Source organism: Cervus elaphus, chromosome 8, assembly GCF_910594005.1.
Source record: "Cervus elaphus chromosome 8, mCerEla1.1, whole genome shotgun sequence".
Lineage (NCBI taxonomy): Eukaryota > Metazoa > Chordata > Mammalia > Artiodactyla > Cervidae > Cervus > Cervus elaphus.
In genome coordinates this window covers 24,231,789-24,249,787 of record NC_057822.1, presented here as the reverse complement: position 1 = coordinate 24,249,787, position 17,999 = coordinate 24,231,789, and the positions used below count along the sequence as shown (strand labels likewise).

At 42.6% G+C, this 17,999-nt stretch overlaps 1 protein-coding gene across 2 annotated transcripts in view; it reads right to left on the bottom strand.

Moving 5' to 3' along the window:
- The window catches only part of FARSB (phenylalanyl-tRNA synthetase subunit beta), a 68,248-nt gene extending 62,864 nt beyond the window's left edge, over positions 1 to 5,384 (bottom strand). The window contains exons 1-2 of one of the 2 annotated variants that reach the window (XM_043909884.1): positions 5,280 to 5,384; positions 614 to 669 (exon numbers count right to left, since the gene is read on the bottom strand). In XM_043909884.1, the coding sequence (XP_043765819.1) occupies positions 614 to 669; positions 5,280 to 5,337 (114 nt within the window). In that variant the 5' untranslated portion in view covers positions 5,338 to 5,384. The remainder of the gene's footprint in view (positions 1 to 613; positions 670 to 5,279) is intronic. The other variant, XM_043909885.1, reaches the window with a different exon arrangement.
- Between the last annotated feature and the right edge of the window lie 12,615 nt (positions 5,385 to 17,999).

The window sequence follows — 17,999 nt, the reverse complement described above, 5'->3', positions numbered from 1 at the left end:
TGAACAGATTAAGAAGGCTTGGGGGAAAAAATAACACTAATTACCAGAGAAATATTAAGCCGTTTTTTTTAGTTACAAGTACAGTGTCTCTAATACATAATCAATACCAGTTATCTATTTGGTAAATAAAGCTAATTTTTAAATGTTTTAATCATTGTACAATGAAAAGACCAGGAAAATGTTTCAAAATCATTTTTACAAGCAATTCTTCAAAAGGCAGGAGATCACTTTACAAGATCAATGTATAGAGTAATAAATGAAGAATGAATAAACACTGGAACAGGCATGGGAGGAAGGTCGGATGGGGCTCAGAGGAAATGGAGGAGGAGGAGCCAGAGGCCAAGGAGACAGCAACTCTGGCTGAAGCTCAGTTTCCATTGCTCCCAGATCCCTTCCTGATGACTTGAGGGGACAGGATCCGAATAAAGGCATGAACCCCTTTGGAGATTTTATATAAAGCAACACTCTTAGAATCAGAGCTTAGCCTCATAACACAGAGAACGCAGAAACCACCAGGGCCCACAAATGTTTCCTCTTAGTCTAACTGTAAGGAAACAAAGATAAAATGTAATGAACTTAGACACAGAATATTGAAGAAATAGCTAATACATACAATTTCATCAAGTTCCAGTCCAAATTCAAAACACAGTTCATCAAATTCTTCATCAGCTAGGGAAAAAAAAGAGATTACAAATTTTAATCTGCTCAGTACAAATGCAAATAGCACATAAATACTACATCTTTTTGACTGTCTTACACTGAGCATACTAGATATCAGGCATCAGATATCACCATTCAAAAACAAAAAAAGCTTGATCAAAAGCAATTTTTAAAGAAAGAAAAACAAACCTATTAAATAAAGGGCTGATCCACCTAACTAATATCAGCTACCTGATTGTAAGCACTGGGGAGTTTACATTTACTTGGAAGAAAAACAACTTGCAAGCAGGGATCTAATATAAAGTGGGTCCAAATCACAGATCCAACACAATGAAATCATGTCATATAAACCCTATCATTTCAAATTCTCTGAGGTGGCCTGACAGCTGGCTTTGGAGCCAGCTCCATCCGAGTTCAATTTCTGACTGTTCCACTAGTCCTGAGAGCTTTGCACCTTATGGAAACTTTCTGATTCCTATGCCTCATAAAGTAGTATTTTACAGCCATGCATGCAACTGTTGGAAAGATTTAAATGAGTTCATGCAGATAATGGGCTTCACCTAGTGTCCTGAAACACAGTAGGTCTGCAAATAATTAACAGTTCTCTTCCTTACTTTTAAATTATATCTTACTTTGTTTTGCTACCTGACACACAGCATTGTCAGGGTTTTCATGTTACAAAGAGTGGAACACAAACCATCATTACCAGTATATTCTGGTGTTAAGTTGGTCTTAAGATTTCTGATCCTGACATTGAACTTCAATTCAAGTTAACATTTATTGAGCACCTCCTATGAGTTGGCACTATACTAGGTGCCGGGGTTATAAAGATAAATAAAACACAACTCCTGCCATAGCTACTCCCTACTCCAGTAAACAAACCAGATATGTAAATACAGATATGTTAAGTGCAAGGTACTGAGTTGGCACAAAGGAAGTCATCAACTGAGGGTCAGTAAAGACTTCACAGAAAGGAGTCCACTAGGCAGGGACGGTGGGGAGTGAGACAGCAGCATGAGAAATCTGGCAAGTTCCACATGAATGCTGCAGGAGGCTCATGTCAGGAAGAGAGATGATGGAAGAAGTAGAGAGAAGTCAGCTCCTGAGGCCAAGGGATTTGCCCTCCGTCCTGCCTGAGGCGACGCGGAGTTACACTCCAGGACGTCCAGCTGGGCAACAGCATGACCAGATCTGCACTTTAGAGAAGCGGTGCCCAAACTTTTTGGCACCAGGGACCGGTTTTGTAGAAGAAAAGTTTTCCACAGACCTAGGGGGATGATTCAAGCACATTACGTTTATCGTGCACTTTATTTCTCTTTTTATTACATCAGCCCCACCTCAGAAAATCAGACATTAGATCCCAGAGGTTCGGGACCCCTGCTTTAAAGAATGGTGGCAGGGGACTTCCTTGGCATCCCCAGTGGTTAAGACTGCAAGCCCAATGCAGGGGACGCATCTCCCATCTCCCATCTTTCTCTTTTGAAGAACAATATCCCAGGCCTGTCTTACCACTTTATGTTAGGTGCAGGTGGAGCAGATAACCTGTCTCTTTAGTCTCTCAGATCAAGAGTAATTATACTCGAGGAGCTGTACTTAGGGAGCTACACTGAAGATCCTTGTCTGCAACTGGACCTGATTTAGATGAAGAGACTGGATTCTGAGCTGCTGCTGTAAAGTGATGACACTTCTTGGGGCTCTGGGAGGCAGTGTATGTTGCATGTGGGAGGAACATGAATCACTGGGGGCCACAGACAGACGGTGCTAGTCCGTTCTCAAGTTGGCCTCCAAGAACCCTTGCCTCTGGTCTTCTGGTACCAACATCCTTTGCAGTCTCCTCCTGCACAGTGCCAGAACTGGTCTCTGTGACCCAGAGTATATGGCCAGGGATGGTATATCACTTCTGATACGTTAGGAAAAACTATGGCTTCTATTGTGAGCTCTCTCTTGACTATCTGCTCTCCTGGACCTCTCACTCCGGGACAAACGAGTCACCATGTTGCAAGCAGTCCTACAGAGAGGTCAAGGTGGGAAGCACTGAAATCTCTGACCAAAACTCAGCAAGGAACTGCTGTCTGCCAACAAGCACTTGAGTGAACTTGGAATTAAGACTCTCCAGCCCATTAGACCTTGAGATGAGTATAGACCTGACACCTTTCCTACAACCAGGTGAAAGTCAGAGCCAGTCAGCTAAGTCACTCCCCAATCCTTGAGCCTCAGAAACATATACCAAATGACTACTGTTTTAAGGTGCTAAATTTGAGGATTATCTATAGATAACTAAATGGTTACTGACCAAATTGTATGGAATCATTAAAATATACTGAATCCTTTATTGAGTCCTAATTATCATACAATTTGTTTTATTCCTTTCAGCTGTATTGCACTGCTTAAACGCAAGGAAGAACCAACAATAAAATCATGATTAATGACACCCCTAAGTAACTACATCTTTGGGGTTCATATGATATACAGAAGTGGCTCTAGCAGCATTGCCAGCAATTACACCAAGGCAGGACAGGACCAGAATTGAAGAGCAGTGAAAACAAATCAGTTAACAAGAAAACAAGCGGCAAGAGGAAAACATCTGAACAGAAAGGCGATAAAAAAAGATGGACTAAGGAGACAAAACTGCCACAGAAGAGCAAGACAAACAGAATAAAAGCAGCTTGAGGGCTTCCCTGATGGCTCAGCAGTACAGAATCCGACCTTAATCTAATTAACATTTAAAAGATTGAGAACACGTGAAATACAAAATAATGATGAGCATTATTTCTGACCTGTCTGAAGTACACCAACATTAATCTTCCTAGTGAAAATTTAATAAGCCAGCAGTTAACACATATTTATGAATAATCAAGTTTACCTGATGTCTCTCAGTATGAAAAAAAGGGAAAGAGCAGCTAGAGAATAAAACATCAGATGATGGTAAATAGGCTATAAATCTTACCATTTTTTAAAACCTAGATTATTTCTTACTTTCCCAGATACGGATATCCAAGCGGGAATTTACCCGCTTCAGGACAGTTGTCCTGAACAAATCTTGCTACATACCACCTTGTGTAATTCAGATATATGGTAAACAATTACTGAGAATATGGTTTAGAAAGATGGGTGGGCAAGAAATATGAAAAAGCACAGCATGAAATGAAAAGTAAAGTGTAGAGAATAAGAGCCCTGTTTAGAGGACAAGAGCATTACATCTATTTTTAGGGACTTGGGGCAAAACACTGGGCTTTCCAGGTGGCTCAGTGGCTCAATGCAGGAGACTCAGGTTTGATCTCTGGGTGGGGAAGATCCCCTGGAAAAGGAAATGGCAATCCACTCCAGCATTCTTGCTGAGGAAATCCTATGGACAGAGGAGTCTGGAGGGCTACAATCCATGGAGAGGCAAAAGAGTCAGATACGACTTAGCGACTAAACAACAACAAGAAGGACAAAAGACTAGGGAGAATAACACGTTAAGAATACAGGTGACTCTTGAAGGAAGCAGGGATGGGGTTCGGATCCCTCCACCAGGTCTGAAATCTCTGTATAACTTACAGTTGGCCCTCCTCCGTTCTGCACGGGAGGATTCAACAACCACAAATTAGGGAGAACCTCAGTATTTACCGCTGAAAATAAAACCTTCTACAAGTGGACCCGCTACCTGCACACAGCATCTAAAAGTACACCTGAAGAACTTTTAGTTTTTAAAAGCTAACTTTATTTCCTCAGTAGTATCTTATTGTAGGGAGCGGTACCTGAGGGGGTTGCTATATTCAGCCCTTGAACTAAAAGCAGCTCTCACAAACCAATCATCACACTCGTTACACAAGCTGGTAACACTGGACACAGCAGATGTCACTTCAACTGCTACATGTATAGGATAATTGGTAAGTGTACTTCATATTTCCCCCCCCCCCCCTTTTTTTCAGTGGCAGTGTTTTTTAAAACTGAAGAGATGAAGGGCAGCCTGAAGACTAGGGCCACCGAGTCGACTCCTCGTCAGTCAGGGCTCAGCCCACACGTTACTACCTAATTAACGTTTTCCTAAACACATTATCTTTTTTGTTTCCCTGCTAGCATTTAACATTATCCGAACCGACATCAATTACTTAGCTGGTTTTATCATCTGCCCCTTTCGTCAGAATGTGAACGTGGTAGACCTTAGGCGCCCTGTGCTCCACTGTATTCCCAAAAGGCCAAGAACAGTGCCTGGCACATAACCGGCGTTAGGTTAACGTGAATAAAAATAAAACTAGAAAGAAAAGCTGTCCCCCGTGCTCCTGCTCACAAATGGAGTTCCCAGAGCGCTCTTTTTGCACTCCACTGGCTACACTTGGGAAGCCATCCGGAGCTTCATTCCTGTTCTACCCCCTGGCATCAGGTACGCTTGAGGCGCTCCGTAAGAGATCCCTGAATGAAGGACACTGCGAGCCCAGCACGTACGGGTGCTGCCCTGACACCCGCGGCAAACTCTCTTCCCAGAGGCTACAGCCGCGGTCGGCCTACCCTAGCTGGACCCCGAACGCCCGAGGCCAAAACCTGCGCGCAGCATAAACGAGGCCACGATGCCTTTTTGCAAGAGGGTCCCAGCCTCCGAGGAGGCGCAGAGCACAGGCTACCGAGCGCGCACTCACTGTAGGTCCGGCCCAGGGCTCGGAAGAGCAGGTCTCGCTTCACGCTGACAGTCGGCATGGCGAGTCCGGCCCACTGCGCCTGCGCGGAGCGCGGGCCCGGGCTCGGCGACCGGGCTGTGTGTAGGACCCGACCCTTCCGTGCGGGCTGTCTTGAATATTGCCAGTCTGATTCTCACAGTTCCGCCTCTCGATTTTCATTTGAAAGCAGGTGAGTTGCCACCATGAAGCTCATTAAATCTAATTCGTTGGTAGAATAAACTGGAGGCCGAAAAAGGTGACATATTTGGATAGAATGGGCGAGGGTTTGATAGGCAGTGAGAAGAACAGCCCGCGAAGGTCCTTACGCCTCGACGCTTTACGGAAGGAGGGCGGCCGGCTAGGTGGGCGGGGCGAAGGGGGGGCGAGTGCGTGGAGGAGGCGGGACCTAGAGATGGAGACGCCTCCTGGGAGGGAGTGAGACTATGAGAAGGCGAGGTCTGAGGAAGCTCCAGGTGGCGCTAGGGATAAAGGGCCATCCTGCCAGTGCAGGAGAGCTAAGAGACTTGGGTTCCATCCCTGGGTGGGGAAGATCCTCTGGACGAGGGCGCGGAAACCCACTCCAGTATTCTTGTCTGGAGAATCCCCGGGACAGAGGAGCCTGGCGGTCTACAGTCCGTCGGGTCGCAGAGTCAGACACGACTGACGCTTATTAGCAGGCAGCCGGGACTATATGATGTGCAAACCCAAGTAGCGGCAGCCAAACTGTTAGCGCTTCTGCTTTTATCTCATTCTTTAGACCCTGATGCTGGGAAAGGTTGAAGGCGGGAGGAGAAGGGGATGACAGAGGATGAGATGGTTGGATAGCATCACCGACCCAATGGGCATGAGTTTGAGTAAACTCCGGGAGTTGGTGATGGACAGGGAAGCCTGGCGTGCTACAGTCCATGGGGTCGCAAAGAGTCAGACACGACTGAGCGACTGAACTAAAACAAAAAACTTAAGTCTGTTACACCCTACTACGTATTGCAGCTGTGCTTTGGACCTTATCGCAGCCGTATTAGGGAGGCTTCCTTAGAAACCACTTTTTAAAAGCGGAAACAGACTGACATGTACTCGGTTTCTATTGGCAGATGCTGTGCTCAGTCCTTTGCTGGCCTTGGCAGATCTCCTTCTAACAATACTCAGCGTAATCGGCAGCATAACAGCCATCGAATGTTCCAGGCCTTAATGCCTGGAACCTGTAAATGTTACCTTAAATGGAAACAGTCCTTTTAGATAGTTAAGATTTTCGAGATGCAGAGCCTATCCTGGATTATCAGAACAGGCCCTAAATGTGATCACATGTATCGTTATAAAAGGAATGTCTAGGCAGTCTGAGTGCTGGTTGGAAAAGAATTTCCAGAAACAGTATTTCAGAAGGGAGTTTCTTGAGAATAGGAGCGGAGATAATGAGGGCGCTGCTAGCACAGTGGACTGGGGGCTGTTAGAACAGCTACAGCATCCCTGCTCAAGGGAGAGCGGATGCTTTTCCTGGGTTAGTAGCCTATTTTTATAGCCTCAAGACAGAATTCCTGCTGGAAGGGTGGCATTAGGTGATTGGTCAGGGTGCTATAGGGTGAGCACTGGGGGTGGGCATTTTTGCCTAAAATGGGATCAGGAAGCTTGGTGGTAGTGATTGGTGGTGGGAGGAGGAGGCTTTTGGTAAGTGTTACAAAGGGGCTTGTGTGCTAAGTCACTTCAGTCATGTCCAACCCTGTGCAACCATATAGACTGTAGCCCGCCAGGTTCCTCTGTCCATCGGATTCTCCAGGCAAGAATACTGGAGTGGGTTGCTATGCCCTCCTCCAGGGGATCTTTCCAACCCAGGGAGTGAACCCAAGTCTTCTATGTCTCCTGAGTTGGCAGGCGGGTTCTTTACCACTAGCACCACCTGGGAAGCCCCACAAAGGGGCTTAGTCAGTTCCGGAGGTGACCTTGATTCTGGGCTCCACTTCAGTGGCCTTGGTGAAAGGCCTGGCACCTGTGGCCTTGAGTCAGGACTCCATGAAGAAGTTAGAGGAAGATTTAATAAAAAACAGAAGAGAGGAGGCAGCATAACCATGGGGGATGAGATCAAAGGGATATAGCCACAATCCAGGGAATGCCAGGAACCACCAGAAATGGAAAAGATGAGTAAGGCTTCACCTGTAGCCTTCAGGAGCAGCCCTGGAATGTCTCTAGACACTTTAATTTGGGCCCAGTGAACCTGGAATTCTGGACTTTGGACTTCTGCCCCTCAGATCTACCAGTTCAGTTCAGTCGCTCAGTCGTGTCAGACTCTTTGTGACCCCATGGACCGCAGCACGCCAGGCCTCCCTGTCCATCACCAACTCCTGGAGTTTACTCAAACTCATGTCCATTGAGTCAGTGATGCCATCCAACCATCTCATCTTCTGTCGTCCCCTTCTCCTCCTGCCTTCAATCTTTCACAGCATCAGGGTCTTTTCAGATGAGTCAGCTCTTCGCGTCAGGTGGCCAAAGTATTGGAGTTTCAGCTTCAACATCAGTCCTTCCAATGAACATTCAGGACTGATCTCCTTTAGGATGGACTGGTTGGATCTTCTTGCAGTCCAAGGGACTCTCAAGAGGCTTCTCCAACACCACAGTTCAAAAGCATCAATTCTTCGGCACTTCCCTCAGATCTATAAGCAAATGCATTTATTAAAGTCACTGCATTTGTGGTAATTTGTTACAGCAACCATGGGGATATAATACACCAGGTAGCTGCTGCCATTATTCTCATTTTGCAAATGATAAAACAGGTCCACTCTGATTCACCCAACTCAGAAAGTAGAGCTGAGACAGTTCCACAAGGGAGCCTACCCTTATCCTTTCTACTGGATGGTGAGTGAGAGCCTCCAAGACCATTCAGCTGAAGGGACTGTGTCTGTGTGGGATTTACGCTTCCCTGATTGCCAGTTAGGGCTTCCCAAGTGGTACTAGTGGTAAAGAATCTGCCTGCCAATGCAGGAGATGCAGGTTCGATCTCTGGGTCGGGAAGATCCCCTGGAGGCAGGCATAGCAACCCACTCCAGTATTCTTGCTTGGAGAATCCTGGACAGAGGAACCTGGCAGTCTACAGTTCATAGGGTTGCAAAGAGTCAGATAAGACTGAAACAATTTAGCACACACCCACACACGATTGCCAATTAATCTGGGGTTTTTTCTTTGTTTGTTTTTTACATAATCTTTCCTGTATGGCTGCAGGTGGTGCTTTCTCAGTGCCTAACACGATAGATTGGCAGAGGCCCATCAATGGCAAATAAAATTTCCCCAAAGCAAAATAAAACTCTCTGCCCCCCAGATTGATATCAGTGAAAAATGAATCAGTAAATAAAGAACTTCCTGAATTATTGCATGCTGAACAGCTCTTCTCCGGACATTCCAAAGTGTTCTGTGGCTTTAACCTTATTTTCCTTATCTAGAAAGTTGTTGTTTTTCAGTTGCTCAGTCATGTATGACTCTTTTCAACCCCACGGACTGCAGCACCCCAGGCTTCCCTGTCCTTCACCATCTCCTGCAGCTTACTCAAACTCATGTCCATTGAATTGGTGATGCCATCCAGTGATCTCAGCCTCTGTCCCCCCTTCTCCTCCTGCCTGCAGTCTTTCCCAACATCAGGGTCTTTTCCAGTGAGTCGGCTCTTCACATCAGGTGGCCAAAGTATTGGAACTTCAGCTTCAGCATCAGTCCTTCCAATGAACATTCAGGACTGATTTCCTTTACAATTGGTTTGATCTCCTTGCAGTCCAAGGGACTCTCAAGAGTTTACTCCCACACCACAGTTCAAAAGCATCAATTCTTTGGTGCTCAGCTTTCTTTATGGTCCAACTCACATCCATACATGATAACTAGAAAAACTAGCTTTGACTATACAGACCTTTGTTGGCAAAGTGATATCTCTGATTTTTAATACACTGTCTAGCTTTTCTTCCAAGGAGCAAGTGTCTTAATTTCACGGCTGCTGTCACCATCTGCAGTGATTTTGAACCCAAGAAAATAAAGTCTATCACTATTTCCATTTTTTCCCCATCTATTATTGTAAAGATTAGAAACAATACCCTGAGTAATAATACTCAGAGTATTAAGTAGCATAATTCTTGTGTCCTGAGTCCTGGAATTTGGGCATTGTCATTATTATTATCCTCAGTTTCAGACTATTCTCAGAGGTGTTCTGTTCCCAGCTTCTACGTGCCATACCTCATCCATCCTGCTTTTTGTCCTTGCACAGGCATAGGTACCCTGTACCTTCTCCTGGGAAAGGCTGAGGTCAAGAGGAGAAGGGGGCTTCAAAGGATGAGATGGTTGGATGGCATCACGAACTCAGTGGACATGAATTTGAGCAAACTCAGGGAGATGGTGATGGACAAGGAAGCCTGGCTGTGCTACAGTTCACGGCGTCGCAGAGTCGGACACTGAGCGACTGAACAACCACCTTCTCCATGACTAGCTAGAATTGAGACAGGCCTGGCACCTGGGACCTTTTGTTGCTGTGAAATGCAGTGTCTGTACTGGGACACACCTCTCTTCATGCAACAAAATACAAAGGAATTGTATGGGACTAAAAATAGCTGTGTGCAGGCACAGTGGGACAGATTCTGAACAAAAGATACAAAGAGACCAAACAAAGAAAAAAAAGAAAACCCAATTGCCACTTTTAAAGAGCCTGGAGCAAAAATGGGGTGCTGGGAGCAAAGTAAGCGTCCTGTGCATACACCCCTGCACATAGTACCAGCTAACGGGTACTCGCCACCCCTCTGCCCACCTGTGGACACATTCCTACCCTCACCCCATGTAACGAACAAGCTCTCTCCCTCCACCTTCTTCCCCCCTCCACTCAAGGAGTGAGTAAGCAAGGGAACCTGCTTTTTGTTCTCACTCCTCTCTACTGCAGCAGGGGCCCCAATAAAGCCTTGTCTGAATTTCTTGTCTGGCCTCTAGTCCATTTCTATTGATTGGGGAAGGCCAAGAACCTGTTCGGCAACAAAAATGTTAGGATAATCTAATGGGAAAGGGAACACTAGGCTACAAACACACATCAAAAATGGCATTAGCTGACAGACAAGAAAGATATTTGGAAAATATTGAAATAATACATCACAAAATATAGATAGGTGTTTCTCTTGTCTAATTTTAAAGCCAGCCCGAAAGCAAAAATGAGATGGCAGTACTTCCTAGGACTGAAAGATGGGCTGGCCAATAAACATGAAAAGTTTTCCATACAATGGAAATTAGGAAGATGCAAATTAAGGCTTCCCTGGTGGCTCAGTGGTAAAGAATCTGCCCACAATGCAGGATACAAAAGAGATGTGGGTTCAATCCCTGAGTCAGAAAGATTCCCTGGAGAAGGAAATGGCAACCCATTCCAGTATTCTTGTCTGGAAAATCCTTTGGGCAGAGGAACCTTGCAGGCTACAGTCCATGGAGTCACAAGAGTTGGACACGACTTAGCAACTACATAACATCAACAAACAAGAATAAAATGAAATACATTTTTATACGCACCAGATTAGCAAAAATGTGAAAGTCTAACAAAATCAGATTTTGGTGAGAATGTGGGAGTATAAACTGGTATAGCCACTTTGGAAAACATAACCTTACCTGTCTAGCAAGGCAGGGCATGTGCCTGCCCTACTGTCCAGCAGTTAGGAACCCAGAAATATTCCCCAAAGAAACCCTTACCCATGTGCACTGGACTACCAAATAAAAAAGTTCACTTATATTGTTTATTATAGTTAATAACTGGAGATATCCCAATGTCTATCAATATTAGAACAGGTAAATAATTATAAATTCATACAATGAAGCACCACACAGCTTTGCAAATGAACTACAGCTGCACATATAAACTTGGACAAAAAATAAATAAACCATGGAAGCATATATACAGTATGGTGCCATTTATATAAAAATGAAAAACAGGATAACCTAAAGGGTATATTATTTAGCCATACATCAACAGATGAGGCTTCCCTGGTGGCTTAGTGGTAAAGAATGCTCCTGCCAATTCAGGAGACACGGGTTTGGTCCCTGATCTGGGAAGATCCTCTGGAAAAGGAAATGGCAACCCACTCCAGTATTCTTGCCTGGAAAGCCCCATGGACAGGGAAGCCTTATGAGCTACAGTCCATGGGGTCGCAAAGAGTTGGGCGGACTTAGCAACTGAATAACGACATGTCAGTAGATGGTAAAACTAAAGGAAAAGGGATGATAAACAGAAAATCTGAGACTAGTCAGTTCTTCTAGTCAACCTTCTCCATGAATAGGTAGAATTGAGACAGGTCTGTGGGATGGAAAGGACAAAGCCTATGGCATTGGGATATCCAAAGGGTTGGAAAAATATTAGTAGTGTTCTGCTTTTTCTGGTATACCTTTACGGATGTGTTTTAAGGAAATTAAGATGAAATGAGAAACAAGAGCTGAATTGTGGCCTTCTTTTGGGAGGTGAGGGAAACAAATGCTTGGTGGCCTATAGCTGAGTAGAAACACAATAAGAAAACTTCAAATTTGATTTTAAGTTTTTCTTTTTTCATAAATGGCATTTTAAAAAAAATTTTATTTAAAGAGTCTAATTTATGATTCTTTTCCTTTATAGATTCTGGATTTTATGTTCTGTTTTAATAGAACTTTTACCATCCCAAGTTATTTCTTCTAAAAATCACATATTCTTTTCAAAGGACTTGAATGGATTTTTTTTCCCTTTCCATTTAAATCTCAGATCATTCCAAAATTTGCTTTGGTTTTGAGACACTGAATGAACCAGCTTTTTTTTTTTTTTTCAAACAGCTATCCAGTTAGCTCAACAAAATTTATTAAATAAACTTCTTTTTTCCCAGAGATTTGAAATACCTTCTTTAGCACATATTAAATTTCCATATCTATTTGGGTCTATTGCTGAACTATCCCATTGCTAGCACAAAACTGTTTTAATTAATATAGCTTCATAATACATTTCAGTATTTGAAGGAGTGTACAGCGCTTTCTTTTTCAAAAATTTCTTGACTATTCCCTCATGTTACTTTTTCCTCCATGAGCTTTAAATTCTGTCAAGTTCTGAAAAACATCCTTTTGATGTTTTACTAGGAATCAAATGTACTTTATGGGTTAATTTAGGAACTTTTCTATCCAAGAACCATAGTCTCCATGCAGGTATTTTGACATATCAGACACTAGTCCACCTCGGAACTTTTGAATCAGCAGTTTCCTCTGTTAGAGTGTTCTTGACCCCAGACTCCTGAAGAGCCAGCTCTCTCAGCTCCAACAAGTCTAAGAGAGACCTATCCCTGACTGTACTATTTATTATGGTTATTAGATATTAATGTCTTTCCCTAACAAAACATAAATTTTATAAAGCAGAGACTTCGTGTTTTGTTCCATAATATATGCCAAGAGCCTTAAACAGTGACTGGCACAGAGCAGACTGTAGATAAATATTTGATGGTTTCCTTTAATGATTGGAATATTATATATTTATATCATTAATATTATAATATATATTGTTATATATTATAGAGAGTATTATCTTTTCTTTTTTTAAAATAGATACTTCAGTAGAAAAAAAAAAAATGGGCAAAGAATGTTAACAACCGATTCAACCAACAGAAGCAAAAAACAAAAAGTGAGGAGGGGAGAAGCAATGCAGATTAAAACCACAGTGAAAGCAGAGATATTTTCTCCAGGGAGACTGGCAAAGATTAAAGAAATAAATTATCTGCCTCATGCTGGCAAAGATTTAGGAAGGTGCCACTCTTAGGTACAGCTGTCAGGAATATAAATAGTAGCTTGACAATATGAATCAAACTTTTAGATGTATACTCTTTCATCCTGAAATTCCACACCTAGGATTATGCTAAGGAAATAATGAAGGGAGTATTCTTCTCTTTATAATACAGAGAATTTGGAGACAACTTAAATGTCCAACAATATGGGACTTGATTAAATAAATTCTGATACCTCCATGTAAGAGAATACCATACAAACATTAGAAATGGTGATACATTTTTCAACACGAAAAAGTTTACAACAGGGACTTCTTTGGTGGTCCAGTGGTTAAGAATCTACCTTGCAATGTGGGGGACGTGAGTTCAATCCCCAGTCGGGGAACTAAGATCCTGCATACCTTGGAGCAACTAGGCCTGTACACCACAACTACTGAAGCCCAAGTACCGCAACTAGTGTCCATACACTGCAGCAAAAGATTCTACATGACACAATGAAGATTCCACATGCTGCAACTAAGAACTGAGGCAGCCAAATAAATTAATTAATCATAAAATGATTCATTTAAAAAAGTCTACAATGTATTCTATGAAAACAAGTTTCTAAACAACATACTTAAAATGATTTTTCGAGGGCATGTATGTATGTGACTATGAACAAAAGTAAAACAACTGGTATGGTATACACCAAAGTGTTAACTGGTTATCTTGGCGAGCTCACTTTCTTCATTGTACCTGCTGTATTTTACAGAACTGTAATTAGTAGGATTACTTCTATTGTGAGGAAAAACCAATTGTGTTTGGTTCTCCTCTTTGCCTAATCAGTGGTACACAACCTAGCTCTATCATCACTACATAGCTTGTGTAGACTTGGGCGATCATGATTGTTTTTGCCCGTAAAACATGTAACGTCCTCGGAGGAAGTTTCTGAAATGATTGTGCCACTTTCCTGTAATACTTGAGGGTTGGGCAGCAGCTGGGAAATAGATGTTGTCAGATCTGAAATTCTTCCTACATAGGTCCTGAAAACGCAATGCTGTGTCTGATGACGGCTCACACTAGAGCAGCATATAAAGTGACACTTTAACAGATCTATTAACAGATCTGGTCTACTAACGGATGAATGGATAAATAAGGTGTCACACACACACACACTCAGTCTAAAAAAGGAATGCAATTTTGCCATTTGCAATAACATGGATGAACTTTTAGGGTATATACTAAGTCAGAAAGAGAAAGACAAATACTCTATATATCACTAACGTGGAATATAAAAAGTACAATAAATGAGTAAATATAACAAAAGCAAAACAAACTCACAGATATAGAGAAAAAACTAGTGGTTACCAGTGGGGAGAGCGAAAGGAAGAGAGGCAAGATAGGGGCAGGGGATTAAGAGGTACAAACTACTATGTATTAAAAAAATAAGCTATGAGGATATTTTGTACAGCACAGGGAATATAGCCAATATCTTAAGGACTAGAAATGTAACATAATCTTTAAAACTTGTGAATTATTATGTTTTACACATGAAACATATAATATTATATATCAACTATACCTCAATTTAAAAAAAGAAATGCAAAAATTTTGATTAGAAAAAAAATAAAATGGTATGCTGATATTATGTATGTGCTTTCTTCTTCAAAAACAAACACTGTCCATTCCCAGCCTAATTTAGTCATCCATAAAGTGGATGTAGAACCTCATTGGATGGTTTAGAGACAAAGTGTGTGGAAACAATTTGAAAGATGCAAAATACCTTTTGAATACTAGCTATTAATACTCCAGGTGACAACCTAAGTAATCTGAGACCACAAATCCTTTCTGGTATTAAGTTTAGTAAAACTTGAGCTGCTGCCTGCAGGAGTGTGAGACAGGGCTGTAAACTCAGATGATAGATGATATAATTTATAGACACAATGGCATATTTTCTTTTCTTGGGCTCCAAAATCACTGCAGACGGTGATAGCAACCATGAAATTAAAAGACACTTGCTCCTTGGGAAGAAATTTACAACAAACCTAAACAGAGTATCAAAAAGCAGAGACATCACTTTTGCGACAAAGGTCTGTATAGTCAAAGCTATAGTTTTTACTGTAGTTATGTAGGTATGTGAGAGTTGGACCAAAAGAAGGCTGAGGGCCAAAGAATTGAGGCTTTTGAACTGTGGTGTTGGAGAAGACTCTTGAGAGTCCCTTGGATTGCAAGGAAACCAAACTAGTCAATCCTAAAGAAAACCAACCCTGAATATTCATTGGAAGGGCTGATGCTGAAACTGAATCTCCAATACTTTGACCTCAAGCTGAAGCTCCAATACTTGGGCCAGCTGATGTGAAAAGCAGATTCATTGGAAAAGACCCTGATGCTGGGAAAGACTGAGGGCAAGAGGAGAAGGGGATGACAGAGTATGAGATGGCTGGATAACATTACTGACTCAATGGGCATGAGTTTGAGCAAACTCTGGGAGATAGTGGACAAGGAAGCCTGGTGTGCTGCAGCCTATGGGGTTGCACAGAGTCGGACACAACTTAGCAAATGAACAAAACAGCAACAACAACCTTGTTTTAATTGCTATATATCCAAAACTAGTTCTGTTCTGATGAAAACCTAATATGCCTTTCCTATAATTCTCCTGGAGCTTTTAATCTCTTGTAGGACATGACCAAAATCCGTCTGTCTTCTTGGGTTTCTACTGATGGATCCAACAGAACCAAGAAGGTCTGCTAGACTCTCCAAGCATCGGGTTGAACGTCCTGATTGTCAAGTCACTGGTCAATTTTAATTATATTTTTAAAATAAACTTGTTATATTTATATATATATATTTTATATATAATATAAAAAATAGACTTTTTATATTATTGACCATTCCCTCATTCTTAAAATTCTCCTTTCTTAATTTTCCTGACTCTCAACTCCTCTATTCAACTCTCTGGATTTTTCCACTATTGTAGGTGAGAAACCATGTGATTTCATGTTAAGGGTTCTATAACTAGTCACAGATTTTGATTCTGTGTCTACTGCTTACTAACTGAGACCTTAGACCAATTACTGAATACTGATAGGCCTTCGTTTCTTATGAAGTGAAGATAATAATAATACCTACTGCATAGGTGTACCACAGCATGGTTGTACAAATTTTAATAGAAGCAGATTATGCTACGCGCGGGGCTTCCCAGGTGGTGCTACTGGTAAAGAATCTGCGTGCCCGCGGAGGTGACACAAGAGACTCAGGTTTGATCCCTGGGTCAGGAAGACCCCTTCCTTGGAAGAGGGAATGGTAACCCACTCCAATATTCTTGCTGGAAAATCCCATGGACAGAGGAGCCTGGTGGGCGACAGTCCATGGAACCACAAAGAGGCACAACTGAGTGACTGAGCATACACATACACACACTTGGCACATTGGGAACACTTGATCAGTATTAGTTCTCATGGCCTCTTCCTCCTCCTACACTGCCCTTTCTCTACCTTCAGTGTGGGATACCCTCTAGAGGTATGTCTTTGGTGATCTTCTCCTTGAAAGATCTCCACTTCCACTATCACCTAAACAGAGATGTTTGTCATTCTAGCCTCCAACCTACCTCTCACCTCTGTGCATATCTCTTGCTGGTTTCTCAACAGGCTGGCATGCCATACTCAAAACCTATACTTTCCACTCACCACAAAATTTGTTCTTCCCCATGTTCTTCCTATCTTTTTCAGAGTCATGAGCATCCACTGAGTCGTCTAAGCCAGAAATACTGAAGACAGTCTAACTCCTCTCTTCTAACCAGTTATGATTGAGGCAACTTGGGATAATCTGCTCAGCATTCCTTGTTTCTCTCCACACAGGGTAAACCTTTGAGTCACCACGTTAAAGCAATGGGACACTGTATCTCATGCCAGTGAATTGGTCCAGGGGTAAACAGCTGAAGCAAGCTGAATTTTGGACTTGGAACCACTGGGGACATGAGGTTCATTTTTTTTTTTTTCAGTGGTGGAAACAGCAAAATGCAAGGCTAAAGCTATTGGTGTTTCTGTATGTTCTCTGTATGTTTCCCATCATACAGAGAAAATTAATCAGTAACTAGCTAAAATGATATTGACATGAAGAAAAGATAGCGGAGAGAGACCTAGAAGGACTGAAATCCCTGGATATTCGTAAGACTCAAGTGTCTCACTCCTCTTCCTGAAACTTGACTGCTCACCTGAAACGAAGTTCAGAAGAATGAAAGCCTGGAGTGTAAGGGTCAGAGGAGGATTACAGCTGAGACTTGAGAGGTGAGTGCGTGTGTGTATGTGTGTGTGTGCACGCTCAGTCCTGTCTGACCCTGTGACCCCATGGACTATAGCCCACGAGGCTCCTCTGTCCATGGGATTTCCCAGGCAGGAATACTGGAGTGGGTTGCCATTTCCTTCCCAGGGGATCTTTCTGATCCAGGGATCAAACCCACATCTCCTGCATTTGAAGGCAGATTCTTTTCCACTGAACCATCAGGGAAGCCCCAACAGATAAATAGAGGCCCTATAATGCAGGGTCTGAAACTACTTGAAAGATTTTGGACTTTAAGAGCAATGGGAAGAAACTGAAAGGTTTTAAGCAGAAAAATGACATGATTAACTTGGTATTTTGTTAAATTCACTTTGGATACATTGTGGAGAAGGGATTAGGGATGGCAGACCAAGGGGCAGAACTCAAGGCAAGGAAATCACTTAGGAGATTGCAGTAATCCAAGGAGACATGACAACAGCCAGGACTGAGGAAATAGCATATGTTCCTGGGGGCGGGGGAGGGAAAGTAACAATATTAACAATAGACCAGAGGAACCAACAGGTGGTATATCAAGGAGCCATGAACAACCAGAAAGATACAAACAAGAGTGAAATTCCATCCATTGGATTGGACCTTCTTGGAAACTTAAAGTAAATGATGGAGTTTGCTTTGCCATACCTCCAAAGACACTGTTTGAGTTGCTGACAGCTTCTTTCAAGAGCCTATC